This window comes from Apus apus, chromosome 16, assembly GCF_020740795.1.
Source record: "Apus apus isolate bApuApu2 chromosome 16, bApuApu2.pri.cur, whole genome shotgun sequence".
NCBI classification, from domain to species: Eukaryota; Metazoa; Chordata; class Aves; order Apodiformes; family Apodidae; genus Apus; species Apus apus.
In genome coordinates, this window is record NC_067297.1 from 5,588,076 (window position 1) to 5,605,610 (window position 17,535).

The 17,535-nt window shown below is 59.4% G+C and overlaps 3 protein-coding genes and 3 gene segments (V, D, J or C); 4 read left to right on the forward strand and 2 right to left on the reverse strand.

Annotated features, from left to right (window-relative positions):
- Window positions 1–535: 535 nt before the first annotated feature.
- On the forward strand, window positions 536–1,876 carry CHCHD10 (coiled-coil-helix-coiled-coil-helix domain containing 10). The gene is made up of 4 exons (XM_051634116.1): window positions 536–622; window positions 697–880; window positions 1,080–1,221; window positions 1,626–1,876. Exons 1-4 carry the CDS (start codon window positions 561–563, stop codon window positions 1,643–1,645), a joined length of 408 nt encoding a protein of 135 aa, XP_051490076.1. The 5' UTR covers window positions 536–560; the 3' UTR covers window positions 1,646–1,876.
- A 77-nt stretch (window positions 1,877–1,953) lies between these two features.
- VPREB3 (V-set pre-B cell surrogate light chain 3) lies at window positions 1,954–8,444 on the forward strand. Of its 3 annotated transcripts, none has more exons than XM_051634114.1 (3): window positions 1,954–4,459; window positions 7,399–7,524; window positions 7,767–8,444. In XM_051634114.1, the coding sequence occupies exons 2-3, from the start codon at window positions 7,476–7,478 to the stop codon at window positions 8,093–8,095; spliced, it is 378 nt and encodes a 125-aa protein (XP_051490074.1). In that variant the 5' UTR covers window positions 1,954–4,459; window positions 7,399–7,475; the 3' UTR covers window positions 8,096–8,444. The 3 variants fall into 3 exon arrangements, with proteins under 3 accessions (XP_051490074.1, XP_051490073.1, XP_051490075.1); XM_051634113.1 differs by lacking the exons at window positions 7,399–7,524; window positions 7,767–8,444 and adding an exon at window positions 7,059–7,342 and having other exon boundaries at window positions 1,954–3,002; window positions 4,292–4,459; XM_051634115.1 differs by lacking the exon at window positions 1,954–4,459 and having other exon boundaries at window positions 7,346–7,524.
- A 542-nt stretch (window positions 8,445–8,986) lies between these two features.
- On the forward strand, window positions 8,987–11,333 carry LOC127391310 (vacuolar protein sorting-associated protein 29-like). The gene is made up of 4 exons (XM_051633907.1): window positions 8,987–9,032; window positions 9,380–9,568; window positions 10,119–10,354; window positions 10,914–11,333. Exons 1-4 carry the CDS (start codon window positions 9,030–9,032, stop codon window positions 11,029–11,031), a joined length of 546 nt encoding a protein of 181 aa, XP_051489867.1. The 5' UTR covers window positions 8,987–9,029; the 3' UTR covers window positions 11,032–11,333.
- A 1,193-nt stretch (window positions 11,334–12,526) lies between these two features.
- Window positions 12,527–13,180, reverse strand: LOC127391483 (Ig lambda chain V-1 region-like). The segment is given in 2 exon segments: window positions 12,527–12,969; window positions 13,110–13,180. Coding segments are annotated over 2 exon segments (489 nt in total).
- Window positions 13,181–13,377: 197 nt separating this feature from the next.
- Window positions 13,378–14,309, reverse strand: LOC127391484 (Ig lambda chain V-1 region-like). The segment is given in 3 exon segments: window positions 13,378–13,430; window positions 13,860–14,147; window positions 14,234–14,309. Coding segments are annotated over 3 exon segments (417 nt in total).
- A 6-nt stretch (window positions 14,310–14,315) lies between these two features.
- On the forward strand, window positions 14,316–17,342 carry LOC127391485 (Ig lambda chain V-1 region-like). The segment is given in 4 exon segments: window positions 14,316–14,389; window positions 14,530–14,602; window positions 16,849–17,066; window positions 17,266–17,342. Coding segments are annotated over 4 exon segments (414 nt in total).
- The last annotated feature ends 193 nt before the right edge of the window (window positions 17,343–17,535 follow it).

Here is a 17,535-nt window from a genome sequence, read left to right on the forward strand (position 1 = left end):
GCCGGGGGCTTGGACAGGACCTCCAGGGCCCTTCCCTGGGGGGTTGTTCAACCCGGGGGCTCTGGCAGCCCCGAGGCCCAGAGGTGCCGCGGCCCCGCGCTGCCCCGCGGCGGGAAGGGCGGAAGGGAGCCCAGCCCGGCTCGGCCCGGCCCTTCCCCCGTGGCGTCCGAACGGGACCGGGACCGGGACGGGATGGGGCTGGGATGGGGGTGGGATGGGGATGGGACCGGGATGGGGATGGGGCTGGGATGGGGATGGAGATGGGATGGGATGGGGCCGGGATGGGATGGGGCTGGGATGGGACCGGGATGGGGATGGGGATGGGGCTGGGATGGGGCCGGGCCCCGCGGGCAGGCGCGCCCCCCGGCGGGCAGGCCCGGCAGCGCCATGTCCCGGCCGCCTGGTCCCGCCCCCTCCGGGCGGGCGCTGGGGGCGCTGCCCTCAGCAGGGCGGGGCGAGCGGCTTCGGCAGCCGCGACTGAGCGTGCGCGCCGAGTCACGTGCGGGCGGCGGCGGCTTTTAAGCCGGCGCGCGGGGCGGGGGCGCGAGAGCGCGGAGGCGATGGCGCGCGGCGGCAGGAGCGTGGGGCGGCCCGCGGCGGCACCGGCAGCGCCGGCACCGAGGTACCGGGGCTGGGCCCCTTCCCTGACCCCTTCCCTGCCCCCGCCGTCCCGTTCTGACTCCCTCCCCTCCGCAGCCCCCCCCCGGCGGCCCCGGTGCCGGCGGCGCAGCCGGCGCAGCCCGGGCTGATGGCGCAGATGGCCAGCACGGCGGCCGGCGTGGCCGTGGGCTCCGCCGTGGGACACGTCGTGGGCAGCGCCATCACCGGCGCCTTCAGCGGGGGCTCCTCGGAACCGGCCAAGACGGCGGCTCCCGTGCAGGTGCGTGCGGGGCCGGGCTGGCGGCCCTGCCCCTGCCCCGGGCCCTGCCCTTGTCCCGGCGGGGCTGGGCGGGCAGGGCCGGGCCTGGCACCGGGCACCGCTGGGCCCTGCGGTGACAAGGCTGTCGCTGCCGGGGGGGCGGTGAGGAGCCCGTGCTGAGCCCCCGCAGCGCCTTCCCTGACCGCGCCGCGTCCCGCAGGAGCCCCGGCAGCAGCCCGCGTCACCCTACGGGCCCTGCCACTATGAGATGAAGCAGTTCTTGGAATGTGCCACCAACCAGAGAGACCTGACCTTGTGCGAGGGCTTCAATGAGGCTCTGAAGCAGTGCAAGTACAGCAACGGTGAGTCTGCCCCCGCCCCCCCCCGGGAAGGCTGGGGGGTGAGGGAGCTGCCGTCAGCAGAGTCCTGAGAGGGCTCAAAGGTCACAGAAACGCCCCGGTGAGGTTACAGTGACCTTCAAGGCTTTAAATAGGAAGCAGTTCTGCTTTTCCTGTGTCCCGTGATGCAGAAGGGAACCGGAAAGGGCAGGAGAAATGTTCCTGACCACCTCTCTGTGGAGAGGAGGCTGTAGGTACTTGGTTGGAAGTTCCTCACTTGCTGCTGTGGAAAGCTGTCTGCTTTCTCTGTGATTCCCTAATTTTTGCTGTGCCTGCTAAAAGCAAATGTCAGTAGTTATGTCTTGATCTGGTCACTCCAGCTGCTGGAACATGCACCTAATCCTGAACTTGTCCTTTCTCCCCTGTAGGTGTTTCTTCTCTCCTGTGAAGAATCTGCCCCCTCGTAGGGAAGAGAGGAGCCTGGTTTAGAGCCCTGCTGCCTGCAGGGAGCAGGACAGACAGATGGGATGAGCTTGAGGGGCAGGATGACCAGACAGGAGTCTTCTAGTGGTAATTCACTTCTGGACTAGGAGGGAAGGAGTGGTTGGATTTGTGGGAACTTGGAGTTCAGATAGCTCAGTATTTATTACAGAGAAATAAAGGACTTTATTAGGACCTATCACTTGCACATGTTCTTTACTTATTTAAGCTAAAAGCAAGCTACCAACATGTAACAGTGTCAGCTGCTTAAAGGACAAGGCACAGTTACATATTTCTGCCAACCAGAGGTGCAGCCCAGCAGGACTGTGCCCGCATGACTTGGCAAAAGTGGATCCACGCTGGATTGGCTGCATTCCAGGCAGAGGAGAGGCTGGAGAGGTAATCTGAGATGTGTCCTACAGTATTTTCAGTAACATTCTTTTTCCATCATTATCCTCTTCCTGAAGAGCTGATCTGACCCTGAAGCTAAGAAAACATGACCTGTCTGACTCAGATACAGTTGGCTGATCTTAGTTAATAGCCTCAGCAGGTTATGCAATGCTCTCAAGGTCACCAGCACCAGGTTAAGTTTGGAGCTGCTTCCTTCTTAGTGACTGTAGCAGAACAGCCTGATTGCTGCCTGCAGAGTGGCCTCCAGCAGGAGACCATGCTCCTCATGTTGGTGTGAAAGAGCATTTTGAGGCTTCAGCTGGAGCTTTAGTGCCATAGCAGTGAAACCATGACACTTTCAGATGTTTGCTGAGTTTTCATGGTGGAATGAATCTGTTAACTGTTGACCTCCTGTTGACATTCCCAGCCATTTGCCTGAGTTTGTGGGGAAATTCATCCAGGTCTAGGTAGTGAAAACTGGCAGCAGATACTAGAAGCTGGTGTTAAAGGTCTGGCCCCTTCCAAATGTCAAGATCTGAATTCTTGGTGGTATATCATGTCCTGAGCTGTCCTTGGCCTTATCTGTGGTGCCGTGTGCCTCTCCTGACAGCCAATGGAAAAAGTTGGTGCCAGAGACTCCAAGGCCAAGTGCTCTGTGTGCTGAGCTACCCCAGTGAGCAGGGAGGAAAGAAGGAAACAAGGTGGTTTAAAATAACTCCCTGTAATAACTAAATGTTGGGCTGATGGTGTGTGCAGGTCTGGGTGGAGAAGCTGTTGCAGAGAACCATCAGGAGCACCTGCAGCAGGTGGTGCTGTCCCTTGACCCATCTTGGGCTGAGTGCTGGCACTGCTGGAGTTGTGGGGCCTCTGCATGTCTCTTGAAGCAGGAGGCTGCAGCTTGTGCCTGGCTGTGGTGCTGTGTTTGGTTTGTCAAGGTATGATTTGGGATGTGTGGACCTCTGAGAGGAGCAGGGGGATCCCAGGAAGAGCAGTTAGGCAGTGGGGGATCCTTGGTGAGCAGGGCTGTGTGCTGGGGGGGTGCAGCCTGGTGGCTGAGCCCTGGAGGTGGCCACGCTGGTTTTGTGACCAGCAAGGGGCCTGTTCCTATCAGGGCCATTCCTCATTTAGAATTGCCCTTGAGCTCTGAGCTCTTCTTGCTCTGTGGGCTGGGCCTGGCTGGGGTGCTGGTGAGGGGCTGAGCCGTCTTCTGCAAAGGGCCCGTTCTCTGCTGGTCTCTCATCTGGGTGTTTGCAGAGAGCTGCTGCAGCCGGCCTGTGGAGTGACCACCCAGCAGTTAGGGGCTTGCCTTCTGCCTTGGCCAGCTGCCCTGTGGGGTGTTGAGTGAGGCTCTGCCAACTGGGAGACTACAGACTGGGAGTTGGACTCCTGAGGGGGGGGTCATGCCAGCACCCCCAGCTGCTCTGTGGAGGTGAGGTGGGTGCCTGGCTCTTACCTGCTAGGTCAGGATAGTGTTTCCCCAGGTTTTCTAGCAAGGATTCATAGCAGGTGGCTTCAGGGCTTTCTCCTCCTGCCAGCAGAATGGGAGAAAGGGATCAGCCTCCATCCTGACTGAAAACTGAAGGCAAGACTTGTGATCAGGGCAGGTGGCCCTGCCCAGGAAAGGTTCCTCCTCCCCCAGGTTCAGCTACAGCTCTTTGTGTGAGCTGGCTTCTGTCTAAGTAACTACTGAATAGAGCCCCTCTCCAAAGCTACATCTTTGTTTCTAGGAGGTGATGGGATTTTTCTTGGTGTGTGGGGCAGTAACTTGAAATGTTGTGTGACAGCCCCCCTGGCAGACCCTTCTGTGCTGCCCTGCTGAGGAGCTTACGCAGGACTCTGATCAGGATGTAGCTCTCCCTTTCCTGTAGGTATTTACTGGTGAATTCAGATGCAGGATTTTCCACTTTGCTCAGGTTCATCAGGGCTCCTGTTTCATCCAGAAGATCAATGCAGTATGGAGAGAGAGAGAGAGAGAGATGTGGTGAAGATCTGATGTGCCTCTGTGCAGCCAGCATGAGCGTGTGGGGTTCAGCAGTGTCTTCTTGGCAGGTTACACTTTGAAGGGAACCTAAGATCTAAAAGGGAGGAGGTTTGCTGACCCTTTCCCTGTGTTTTGGGATGATCTGGGATCCCCACACAACCTGTTAGAGGAGCGCTGGTCCCCTCTGGTGATGGCTGCTCAGGAGCACTCACCTGCTGGCCTGCACTGACACTTCCTCTTCAGGTCAGCCATGAGGATGAGGACACGGCACTGAAGGTTCACCAGCTCTTGGTGGTTGGCTGCAGACAGGGAAGGAGATACAAGTCTGGTCACCCTGAATCCAGGAACCCTGTGGATGTGGCAAGAGATCAGCAAAGGGCTGAGACCTGTCTGCTGTCACAGCCAGCAAAGGTAGGATCCCTGTGTGGCCACCAGCAGGGCTTTGAGCTGCTGTAGTACAGCCATGTCTGCTGGTGTTTGGCACTGGGAATGCTGCAGGTTAGGAGTAGGAATGGACACTTTGGTTTGGGGAAAACTGCTCTCGTTTGTGAAGTCTCTGTCCTTCAACTTTGTGTCACCAACTGTGACTAGGAAAAAGCAAGGAGGCCTGGCCTTTGCTGGTCCCCTTCCACAAACTTGTCCTGGTCACAAGGGGAAGGAACTGGAGATGGGGGCTGAGTCACCAGGGACATTTTGGCCATGAACTCTCACTGAGTTTGTAATGATGGAGAAATCCCCAGGGTTGACGTGTCACTAGCCAGCCCTGGGGATCCAATTCAAATAGCAGAGGGGGCAAAGGCCTAGGACCACGTGTCTGGCAGTGCCAACTCGGCCAACTGGGGGCAAGGCCAGGACAGGGTCTGCTTGTTCCCTCTTGCTCAACATGGGCATCTGTTCTCTGATCCCAAGGGCTGGGATTTCATCCAGGGGAGGTCTTCTCACACAGCTGGGAGCAGAGGAGCTCTGCTGGTGGCTGTCACCTGTGCCCCCTGGCTCTTCTGGTTGTGTTGAGACAAGCAGAGGCCCCTCCAGTGATTCCCCAGAGCTTAAGGCTGGGAACCCATCCTTGCCTCTGTCCTGCCCCCCTGCTAACAGCTCAGCCCTGCAGGGATGTATTTCCTCTGGTTCATTGTGTAGGGGTTGAAAATACCCCTTTTTTTTACCAGATGAGGCAGAGGGTGCTGATGTGCCCTGGCAGAGCTCTCCTGCCCCGTTCCTTAACCACTGGGCATTGCTGTGCACCGAGGTGCCATGTCCCTCCCTGCCCCCGTGGGGCCACCAGCTGGTGATGACGATGGTCCAGCTGCCCCCAAAGCAGCCGTTTTCCCCACCTACCTCCGTATCTCACCGTGACAAACATGGTGCTGAACGTGCCCCTTCCCACAGCTGCTTCCCCCCGGAGGGGTCCCTGCCCGGGGTGGGGGCTGCTGTGCCAGGCACCAAGTGGCAGGGCAGTGCAGGTGACAAAATGCCCGGGGTGTTTGCTGCTGCAGAGCCCAGGGGAGGGGCCGTGTTTCCAACCAGCGCTGTTGTGGTTTCAGTAGCCAGATTTCCTGGCAACAGGGAATGTCCCCCGCGGATTCCTGAGCCTCCTGCAGCTGATGGGGGGGGGTGGGTAGAGCAGCAGGGGCTGGGCTAAGCAACAGCCTGCCTGTCAGGAAGGTACCAGCTCTGAATTTCAGACTGGTCACTGTCTTGTGGTGTTTCCTGCCCCCCCTGTTTGTCCTGCAGCTCCTGGGGGCTGTGGTGGTGCCAGGTCATACCTGCCCTACTCCCAGCTTGGCCCAGTGCTGCTGCAAAGGCAGCCATGGTCTCATCTGTGGGATGGTTGGATGCCACTGGAAAAACCTTCCTCAGGACCCTGCCTTGTGCTGGTCCTGGTCTGGAGCAGGAGGTGATGGGGTTTCACAGCCTGAAAGGAGCTGTGGGCAGTTAGGACAGCAGGAGGAAGCTTGCAGGGCTTAGTAGTGAACCCAGGGTGAGGTGCCAGTAAATCCTGGTCTGTGCTTTGCCCTGGCCTGACAGGGGCAGCTGTGCTTGGTCAGTGAGGTGTCAATCTGGGATTAAACCTGTTTGTTTGGGTGAGCACCTTCTACTCACAGAGCACATCCTGTGCCTCATGCAAGAGGGAATAAAGCTGGTGGAACTGGATGAGCACAGGACTGATACCTGCTCTTTGCACAGCCAGGTACTTCCCTGCACCCCTGGGCTGTCAGAGCGACTTGCAGGGCTCATGCACCAGCTGGAGCTTCCATTTGGTGCCCAAATGTTGCTGTACAAGTGACCCTGCAGCAGCAGCATATACATGTTTCACCTACATCCCCCTGGAGGTGCACAGCAGCCCCTGCAGCCTACCTGTGCAAGGGGCCTTGTGGTCCCATCAGGTCTTGCTGGCCCCTCACTGCTTCACAGCACTGCAGGTGGGGACCCTGCTCTGTGGCATCTGGGGGTACCTTGGGAGGAGGGTGAGTGCTGCAGAGGGGAGGGGGATGGGGTGATACTGGGGGGCTGAGCCTGCCTGTGGAGGACAGGAGGTACCATCTGGGCATGGGACACTGTGAAGTGCCTGCTGCAAGGGCCTGCCAAGGGCCAGTGGCTGGAGGGGGCAGAGAGGTGCTGGGGGCAGGCCAGCCCTTGGCTGTGTAGCAGGGTGTCTCTGGGCCCTGCAGTGAGTGCTGCAGACAGGAGGGGCTCTATGCCTGGTCAGTCTGGCAGCCCTTTGCTCTAACAGTCTGCTGGCCTTCTGTGCAAGGCCCCAGCTGTGCTGCAGCCATGGCTCACTGCACCAGCTCCCATGGGCAAGGCCTCCTGGCAGGTGACTTCAGCAGCCGCCTGCATGGGGCTGGGTTCCCTGAGGGCCCTGGCACAGCAGCTGTGTTCCCAGAACTGCTGCTGGTTCCCTGCCTGTGCCACAGGGAAGTCGTTTTTGTCACAGCAATGGAGCTGCATGGAGAAGGGAGCAAGAACTTTCCTTATATTGCTTCTTTTGTTCTTCCTGGTGCCACTGCAGGGCACTCTGAGCATGGCCCAGCCTCCTGTGCACCCAGTGGCAAAGGGCCTGAAGCAGAAGAACTGGGTGTAAGACCATGGGGAAACCTCTCTGCTCCCCCCATCAGACAGTTGAGATGGTGAATGCTGCCCCCACACTGCACCCCAGTGCCCAGGGTGGAGGGGGGAGCTGCGTGTGCACCAGTGCACTTGGAGGAAACGGCTGAGCTGGGGGTGAAGGAGTGTGGAGGGTCACAAGGCTCAGCTCTCGCCCCACTGCCCTGAGCCCTGAAGTTCAGCTGCAGCAACGTGGGGAGCTGGAGTCCCTGAGCCCCCTGTGTCATTTACATACACCTCACCAGCACCAGCTCGCAGCAAGCCCAGCTTCTGTAGCCCTGCAGACCCCTCTGAAGCAGCCTCCCTTCCTCTGCTTCCTGCCATGGCCCTGGCTTGCATGGTCCTGCTGCTGGCAGGGGTGGTGGGGACAGGTAAGGGTGGTGTGGCTGCACCAGCTGCTGCCTGGGGTGGGCACTGGGGGTCGGTGGGCAGGGCTGGGCTGTACATGGGGGGTGCTGCTCTGAGCTGGGCAGCTTGCTTGTGGTGCGGTGAGCAGGGTGGAGGTTGGGTAATGGGGTTGCCTCGACGGGGGGGGCAGGATGGTATTTTGGGGCTGGGGGTGCCGGGGGGATCCGGCTCAGCCCATCAGTGACCGCACCCTTGGTGCACGCAGCTGGCAGGGCTCAGCCCCTCCTGACCCAGCCGTCCTCCGTGCTGGTGCTGCCCGGGCAGACTGCTCGGCTCTCCTGCACCCTGAGCCCCCCGTACAACATCAGCCAGTTCGGCATCTCCTGGTACCAGCAGCGCCCGGGGCACTCCCTGAGGTATCTGCTCTATTACAACTCCGAGCGAGACCAGCACAAGCCCGACCAGGTTCCCGAGCGCTTCTCCGCCACCAAGGACCTGCCCAGCAACGCCTGCATCCTCCTCATCGCATCCGCCTGCCAGGAAGACAACGGCACCTACTACTGCTCCCTCGCACGGGCCTTCAGCTGGGTTTAGACACACAAAAGAGCTTTCTGCGTTTCCCTGGCAGCCCCGACCCCTCGGGGCAGCCCTGGCGGGAGGGGAAGAGGAGCCCCTCACGCGCTTGAGCCAGCCCCGCAGCTCCGCATCCTGCTGGGCTGCGGGAACCTCCTCCTCGACCCCGCGTGTCCCTCGCGGGGTGTCAGAGCCTGGCGGGGTGTCAGAGCCTGGCGGGGTGTCAGCCTTGCCCGGGCTCGGGAGCAGGGACCTCCCGCTGCGGGGGCAGGACGGGAGCTCTGCCCCGGGCTCCCGGGCACCACAGGCTTGATCCCGGCTGGGGCTGCTGCGCGCTTTGTCTCAGCTTTATCAGCAATAAAGGTTGATCCTCAGCCACGGGGCTGGTGCCGTGTGTGCGGGGCTCGGCGGAGCCCCCGGGGCGCCTCCCTGCGGGGCTGTGGCCGCGCCCCGCAGACCGGAGCCCCCGCTGCCGGGGCTGGGGCGTCTCCAGCAGCGGGAGCCGCGTCCCCGCCGCGGGCACAGCCCGTCCTGCCCGCCAAGGGCCTGTCCCCGCCGTGTCCCCTCCGGGAGCGCCCTCGGCCCCTCCTCACGGCCCCGACCCTTCTCCCCGCCTCCCTCCTCTCCGCACCCGCCATCTCCCCGCAGCGTCTGTAACCGCACAGGCACCGGTAGGCACTTGGTAGGAGCGTTTTCCCCTACGAAGCCACAGATTTCATTAAGCACGGGGGGGCGGGCGGAGGGAACGCGCCGAGGGCGCCTCGGCACCGGGACTGGCGCCCCCGCACTGCGCATGCTCGGGGCCGCGGGAGGGCTCGGAGCGCTCCGCGAGGTCACGTGGTGCCCTGCCGGCGCTGCCATTGGCTTGAGGGGGCAGAAAAGGCGGCCCCTCACTTCCTGGTTACCGCGGGGCGCGTCGTGGCAACGCGGCGGTGGGAACGAGCGGCGGGGCGAGATGGTGAGCGGGCCCAACCGGCGGGTCCCCAGCCCGGGGGGCTTCTGCCCCAGCCCGGGGCTCCGGCCCCGCCGCCTCTGTGTCCCCCGGGCAGCCCGTGCCCTCCCGTCCGGCACCTGCGGAGGGGCGGGTGCCTGGCTCTGCCCGGTGCGGGCAGGCCGGGCTGTCGGTGCGGGGCAGCTCGGGCATGTGGAGGGGCTGTTTCTCCACAGCTGTATCTGAAATAAACCCTCCTGGGCCTGTGAGGGTTCGCCAGACTTTGGCGAACGCCCTGGAGCGGCAGAAAGGTTTTGTGCTGCTCTGCTGAGTAACCTGAGTTAAAACTCTCTCTTTCCTCCTGCTGTGCCAAGTTGGTGTTAGTGTTGGGGGACCTGCACATCCCACACCGGTGCCGGGGGCTGCCGGGGAAGTTCAAGAAGCTGCTGGTTCCGGGCAAGATTCAGCACATCTTGTGCACAGGAAACCTCTGCAGCCAGGAGAGCTACGACTACCTGAGGACTCTGGCTGGGGATATCCATGTTGTTAGGGGGGACTCTGAGGTAATGCTCTTGCTGCTGTTAATTCCTCAGCCCACCCTCCTGCATGCTGTGGTGGTCTCGATGAAACCAGAGAACTGCTTCAGCATTAACAATTCCTGAGCTGTAATTTACTGGGGTAGGAAGTAGGACTGAGTAAGACTGAAGCAACAGAATTGTTTTATAGACTCTTCTTGCTGTGCTTGCAATAGGGGGTCTATGTAGGGAGTGGGGAGGTAATACAGGCACCTGATTCTTACAAACTCTGGCACAAGTCTGTGGTTGCAGTGAGGCTGCTGGAGTCCCCCAGCTGGCTGTGGAGCTGCAGGAACTGGGAATGTGAGTGTATTTACTGTTGGTTAGCCTTGAGGCTCTGGATCTCAGTGCAAATTCCCACCTCTTTGCTGTCCAGTTGTTCTTGCTGTGGTGTGGTATGAGCATCCAGTGGGTCTGAAAGAGACCTCGTGTGCTCAAGTAGCCAAAAAAATGGTTTGTATCTTGGAACGTAGGAACCTGCATTGTGTAGGTGAGGTGTCTTTGGCTGGTTTATGGCCTGTGCTTTTCTCCTTCTCAGAGCCTGAATTATCCTGAAGAGAAGGTTGTAACTGTTGGGCAGTTCAAAATTGGGCTGATTCATGGCCATCAAGTTATTCCCTGGGGTGATGTGGCCAGCCTGGCACTGCTGCAGAGGCAGCTGGACGTGGACATTCTCATCTCAGGACACACACACAGATTTGAAGCATTTGAGCACGAAAATAAATTCTACATCAACCCAGGATCAGCTACAGGAGCCTACAGTGCTTTGGAAATGTGAGTGAGGGGGCCCTCTGAGCTGCCCAGAGCAGCAAAGCCCATTTGCATTACCCACAATGTGTGTGTTCACCATGAGTGTCCAGCCTCTGTGCTGCTGAGGTGCTATGAGGGGCGGGAGAACAGCTTTCTCCCCAGGGAATGTTGTGGGGTTCCCAGGGTTTGACTTATTCCATGTGTTGGGCATGACAGCCTGGCACTGGTGTGTCTGGGGCTGTTTCCTGAGCCTGGAGAGGGGTGAGTTGCAGCAGCTTCTTGAGATGTTTTTGTTTTCTGGTGCCTTCCCAGAAGCCACGTGCTAATATGTTGTAGGAAATCTGAGTTCTGGGGGCACTGCCAGCTTCCATGTCTGAGCCTGGCACACCTCAGGCTGTTTAGCAGCCTTGGGGGCTGCTCCAGGCTCAGTGCAGCTCTGCCTGAGACACTGTTGTCAGTGCCTTCACCAGATCCCTCCAGCCCTTGGCACCCGAGCATGTCTGAACTCACAGATGAGAGGCATGTGGATAAGCAAGAAGCCTCAGCTGATCAGGAAGATCAACAAAGTATGTTTTCTTTCCAGGAACATCATCCCTTCGTTTGTCCTGATGGATATCCAGGCTTCCACAGTTGTGGCTTATGTCTACCAGCTAATTGAGGATGATGTGAAAGTAGAAAGAATCGAGTTTAAGAAGCACTGAATCGTGCTCCGACCTGCTGGTTGCCTTCCTGCCGCCTCCTCGTCCTCCTCCCCGGGGCGGTGGGCACAGGCCACGGGGGGGAGCTGCTGCAGCGGCCGGCGGGGCTGGAAAGCAGCCCCAGCGCTTGGCGGCTTGTGAAAAACCATCAGGCTTGGTTCCCAACCAGAACTTGAAGCAGAAGAAACTGCTGCTGCTAAGAAAAAGGCCTGTAGAAAATACCCTGTGTCTCAGGAGGAGCTGTTGTGTTCCTGGCCTAAGGGAGTCGCAGAGGGTGGTGGGGGCTTGGCTACTCTGTAGGATGAACACAGAATAATAAATCCCTGTTTTCATGTGTCTGGGTCCTAATTGTTGTGCTTCTAAAAGATGAACTGGGGCTGGAATTTGGTGTGAGAGGGCTCTGGGGGCTGAAAGGAAGCTGCTGTTTGCTTCCTGACATGCAGCACTGAAACCTTTCAGCACCCAGCAGAGGTACCCAAGGACTCTTAACTGCTGTGGCAGAACCATCCCACGTCCTCTTTGGGAGCAACAGGAACAGGCAGAGGCAGGTTTGAGAAGTTGGGGGTGAGGAAAATTGTGCCGTGGAGCTGGAGGCAGCAGGAGTTGGCAGCATCCAGAGTGCTTCTCGTCCCTTGGGGGCTGCAGAGAAGTGGGACTGTCTGCACTGTCAGAGCAGCATGGCCCTGGCCCAGGAGGTCTCGGGGCTGAGGTGCAGAGCTTGTGCAGGGCCAGCAGTGGGTGTGGAACCCTGCTGAGAAGTGCAGGGCAGGAGGACAGCATGGCTGGAGGCTGCAGGGGGATGCTCAGTGGGTGATGCTGGGGTAACAAATGGGCTGAGGTGGCTGCAGAAGATTCTTCAGCAGGGCAGGGTAGAAAAGTGTTTCTGTTATCCCTTGGCATGTATCTTGGTTAAGGCTGTACTTACTAAACCAGAGTCAAGGAGCATTTGCCTGGACATCTGGATCAAGGTGGTCAGTTTTGTGGTTCCTGAAAGAAACCTGGTTGTGGTGCCTTGGCATGAAGCAGGACCTGGTTTTCCCAGCTGAGGGATCGGGGAGCAGCAGCCCAGAGTGATCTTAAGCTGGGACCTTAGGGCACAGGGATCCCGTCCCACTGCCAGAGTAAGGCTGTGCTTGTGGGGCCCTGGTTGACCCTCATCTTCTGTCCACCCTCTGCAGGTTCCCTGGTCCAGGCAGCAGTGACTCAGCTGCCCTTGGTGTCGGTGACCCTGGGGCTGGGAGTGCTTTGTGTCTCTCCCTGCAGAAGGCATGGCATTGCCTGATCCCCAGCCCTGTGGCCTCTTTTTCTTCTCAGCTCCAAGTTGTTGGTGCAGCCAGCTCTCCTTGCAGGGATCCAGGCATGAGGCCTTGGTATCTGTGTGGAACTGTGTTCTATCTGGCCCATTGTGTTCTCCCTGGGCACCAGCAGTGCTGGTGAGCATCTAGATTCCTTACAGAATGGACATGGTTGGGTGCTCTTGGTGGACCATTACTGCCTGCTATAGGTACAGCTGTGACCATAAGGAGAGAACATGAACCTGCCCGGCTCCCCAGCCCTGCCGAGCCAGGAGGAAGAAGGACAGAAAAGCTCCATTTTTAGCTTCTCTGTAGCTCACTTCAACATCTCTCTGCACCATGACACCAGCACCACTGCTGTCCCAGCCACCACAGAAATAGACAGCCTTGTCCTCGGCTTGGACCCCAGTGATGGTTAACGTGCCCGTGGAGCCAGACTTGGATCCGGAGAATCGTGAAGGGATGTCCGAGGGTCTGTTGGTGTTATCATAGATCACAGTGACAGGGGCACGACCAGGCACCTTCTGCTGGATCCAGCCAACATATGGATAGCTGCTACCACTCCCAGAGCAGGTGATCTTGATCGTTTCTCCCGGCTTCACTGACACCGAGGGTGGCTGAGTCAGCGCTGCCTGGACCAGGGAACCTGGAGAGGGAGAGAAGAGAGGGGAGAAGATGTGGGTCAGCCAGGGCCCCACGGGCACAGCCCTGCCCGGGCAGCAGGACGGGGACCGGAGCCCTGTGCCCAAAGGCCCCGGCCGGGCACAGCGAGTCTGGCCAGGGCACCTGAGCTGTGGGCGAGCACCACGAGGAGCAGAGGGGCCCAGGCCATGGTGCGATCCCACCAGTTCCGTGTCCCCACGCCGATGGGGCTCAGACCCTCATTCCCTTTTACATCCCTGCAGGATGTGCATGGCCGGGACTTTGGGGCACAGGGGTCCAATTCTCCATCTTGCTGCCCAGGCAGGGCTGTGCCCGTGGGGCCCTGGCTGACCCACATCTTCTCCCCTCTCTTCTCTCCCTCTCCAGGTTCCCTGGTCCAGGCAGCGCTGACTCAGCCGCCCTCGGTGTCGGCGAAGCCGGGAGAAACCGTCAAGATCACCTGCTCTGGGAGTAGCAACAGCGACTATGGCTGGTTCCAGCAGAAGGTGCCTGGTTGTGCCCCTGTCACTGTGATCTACTGGAATAGCAACAGACCCTCGGACATCCCTTCACGACTCTCCGGGTCAGCATCTGGTTCCACAGCCACGTTAACCATCACTGGGGTCCAAGCCGAGGACGAGGCTGTCTATTTCTGTGGTGGCTACGACGGCAGCAGTACTGCTGGTGTTTTGTCTCAGAGAGTTGGGGAAGGGAGCAACAGGGGAGCTAAAAATGGAGCTTTTCTGCTCTTCTCCCTCCTGGCTGAGCAGGGCTGTGGGGCTGGTACATGTTCATTTCTCCTCTCTATGGCCACAGCTGCAGCTGCAGCAAATGTTAATGGTCCATCCAGAGATCCATACCCATAGCCACCCTGTGGGGAACCTAGATGCTCACCAGCACTGCTGTCGTAGCCACCACAGAAATAGACAGCCTCGTCCTCGGCTTGGACCCCAGTGATGGTTAACGTGGCCGTGGAGCCAGACTGGGATCCGGAGAATCGTGAAGGGATGTCCGAGGGTCTGTTGGTGTTATCATAGATCACAGTGACAGGGGCACGACCAGGCACCTTCTGCTGGATCCAGCCATAGCTGCTACCACTCCCAGAGCAGGTGATCTTGACGGTTTCTCCCGGCTTCACTGACACCGAGGGCGGCTGAGTCAGCGCTGCCTGGACCAGGGAACCTGGAGAGGGAGAGAAGAGAGGGGAGAAGATGTGGGTCAGCCAGGGCCCCACGGGCACAGCCCTGCCTGGGCAGCAGGACGGGGACCGGAGCCCCGTGCCCCAAAGTCCCGGCCATGCACATCCTGCAGGGACATAAAAGGGCATGAGGGTCTGAGCCCCATCGGCGTGGGGACACGGAACTGGTGGGATCGCACCATGGCCTGGGCCCCTCTGCTCCTCGCGGTGCTCGCCCACAGCTCAGGTGCCCTGGCCAGACTCGCTGTGCCCGGCCGGGGCCTTTGGGCACAGGGCTCCGGTCCCCATCCTGCTGCCCGGGCAGGGCTGTGCCCGTGGGGCCCTGGCTGACCCACATCTTCTCCCCTCTCTTCTCTCCCTCTCCAGGTTCCCTGGTCCAGGCAGCGCTGACTCAGCCGCCCTCGGTGTCGGCGAAGCCGGGAGAAACCGTCAAGATCACCTGCTCTGGGAGTGATAATAGCTATGGCTGGTACCAGCAGAAGGTGCCTGGTCGTGGCCCTGTCACTGTGATCTACTGGAATGATGAGAGACCCTCAGACATCCCTTCATGATTGTCCTGGTCCAGAATTTAGTATAAACCATCCGTATCACTTGCTCCGGGAGTACCTACAGGTATGGCTGGTACCAGCAGAAGGTGCCTGGTTGTGCCCCTGTCACTGTGATCTACTGGAATGATGAGAGACCCTCAGACATCATGATTCTCTGGGTCTGTATTTGGCTCCACAGGCATGTTAACCATTCCTGGGGTCCACGGCGAGGAAGAGGCTGTCTGTTACTGTGATAGCTGGGACAGCAGCAATGCTGGCGAGTATGATCAAGGCACTGATTACTTGGGAAGTGAGAGAAAAACCATGGAGTCAAAGTAAGATCTTCTGCCCTTCTTCCTTGTGGAGCAGGAGAATCATGCCTGTGAGGATAAGAAAAGTTCCTTACTTCTCCGAGAACATGACTGCAGTGTCCTCCCTTTAATGCCCCAGGGTGCAGTGGATGAAGCTGGGGGTAAGGTTCCCTCATCCCTGTCCCTACAGAGGCAGAGTGTATGTTTATCTCCAGTCCCACTTGAGCTTCATGCAGCTCAAGACCACATTGTCCCCCTGCTGCTGGAGCTTCCTCTCTTCTAGGAGGCTCCAAGCTGGTCAGGGCTCCTCAAATGTGCCTGTAGCTGTGGCCAGGTCCCATCACCAACTCTTGGCTTGCCATTCCTCTTGTTGTTGCTATTTCTCCTTGCAGGACACTGGGGCAGTGGCCTTGGGCTCTGCTTGCAGGTCTCTTGCCCATGGCTTTTGTGCACAGGGGTCCTGTCCCGCTGCCCGGGCAGGGCTGTGCTCCTGGGCACTGGCTGACCCACATCTTCTCCCCTCTCTCCTCTATCATTTCCAGGTTTCCTGGTCCAGGCAGAAGTGACTCAGCCGCCCTCGGTGTCAGTGAACCTGGGACAAAACGTCCAGATCACCTGCTCTGGGGGTAGCAACTGGTATGGCTGGTTCCAGCAGAAGGTGCCTGGTCGTGCCCCTGTCACTGTGATCTATCAGAACGACAAGAGACCCTCGGACATCCCTTCACGATTCTCCGGATCCAAGTCTGGCTCCACGGCCACGTTAACCATCACTGGGGTCCAAGCCGAGGACGAGGCTGTCTATTTCTGTGGTGGCTACGACGGCAGCAGTACTGCTGGTGTGTTGTCTCAGAGAGTTGGAGAAGTGAGCAAAAGGGGAGCTAAAAATGGAGCTTTTCTGCTCTTCTCCCTCCTGGCTGAGCAGGGCTGTGGGGGGAACCTAGATGCTCACCAGCACTGCTGTCGTAGCTACCACAGAAATAGAAAGCCTCGTCCTCGGCTTGGACCCCAGTGATGGTTAACGTGCCCGTGGAGCCAGATACAGACCCGGAGAATCGTGAAAGGATGTCCGAGGGTCTGTTGCTATTCCAGTAGATCACAGTGACAGGGGCACGACCAGGCACCTTCTGCTGGTACCAGCCATAGCTGTTGCTACTCCCAGAGCAGGTGATCTTGACGGTTTCTTCCGGCTTCGCCGACACCGAGGGCGGCTGAGTCAGCGCTGCCTGGACCAGGGAACCTGGAGAGGGAGAGAAGAGAGGGGAGAAGATGTGGGTCAGCCAGGGCCCCACGGGCACAGCCCTGCCCGGGCAGCAGGACGGGGACCGGAGCCCTGTGCCCCAAAGTCCCGGCCATGCACATCCTGCAGGGATGTAAAAGGGAATGAGGGTCTGAGCCCCATCGGCGTGGGGACACGGAACTGGTGGGATCGCACCATGGCCTGGGCCCCTCTGCTCCTCGCGGTGCTCGCCCACAGCTCAGGTGCCCTGGCCAGACTCGCTGTGCCCGGCCGGGGCCTTTGGGCACAGGGCTCCGGTCCCCGTCCTGCTGCCCGGGCAGGGCTGTGCCCGTGGGGCCCTGGCTGACCCACATCTTCTCCCCTCTCTTCTCTCCCTCTCCAGGTTCCCTGGTCCAGGCAGCGCTGACTCAGCCGCCCTCAGTGTCGGCGAAGCCGGGAGAAACCGTCAAGATCACCTGCTCTGGGAGTAGTGATGGCTACTATGTTTGTGTTGTTCAGCACCAGCCTGGCCATGCCCCTGTCACTGTGATCTATGAGAGCAACAAGAGACCCTCGGACATCCCTTCATGATTGTCCTGGTCCAGAATTCGGGATAAACCATCTGCATCACCTGCTCCGGGAGTACCTACAACTATGGCTGGTACCAGCAGAAGGTGCCTGGTCGTGCCCCTGCCACTGTGATCTATGCTAACGACAAGAGACCCTCGGACATCCCTTCACGATTCTCCGGATCCAAGTCTGGCTCCACGGGCACGTTAACCATCACTGGGGTCCAAGCCGAGGATGAGGCTGTCTATTTCTGTGGTAGCTGGGACAGCAGCAGTACTGGTGAGCAGCCAGGTGCCCCACATGGTGCCTGTGTTTGTGACCCCTGTGTGGATCATCACTGCCTGCAGTGCCTTGGTGGCAGTGATCCTGATGGCAGTGCTGGAGGACTTAGAGGTGGCACAGCTCCTGGTGGTGCAGGTGGTGTGGCTGTTGCTCCTGTCTGACATTGTTTTAAACTGTGACTGGTTCTGTGGCCCAGGGAAGTGGGGAGAAGCCCAGCCACCATCTGTGGGCATCCTGCTCTGGTCTCTGGGCTCCCTGTCACTTCAGGGCTGATGCCCACCCTCCACTGTTGACAGCACCCGTGCCTAAGGGCACTGTGCCTGTAGAAGAGGTTTTCCTCTGTAAGCATGGTCTGCCTTGGGCAGGGTGTCGTACAAAAGCCGTGAAAGGTGGGGCAGGGTCTGGCGATATCTCTGGTCTTGCTGGAAGCTGTGGTAGGGGTGAGGGACAGCATGGGCTGAGTCCG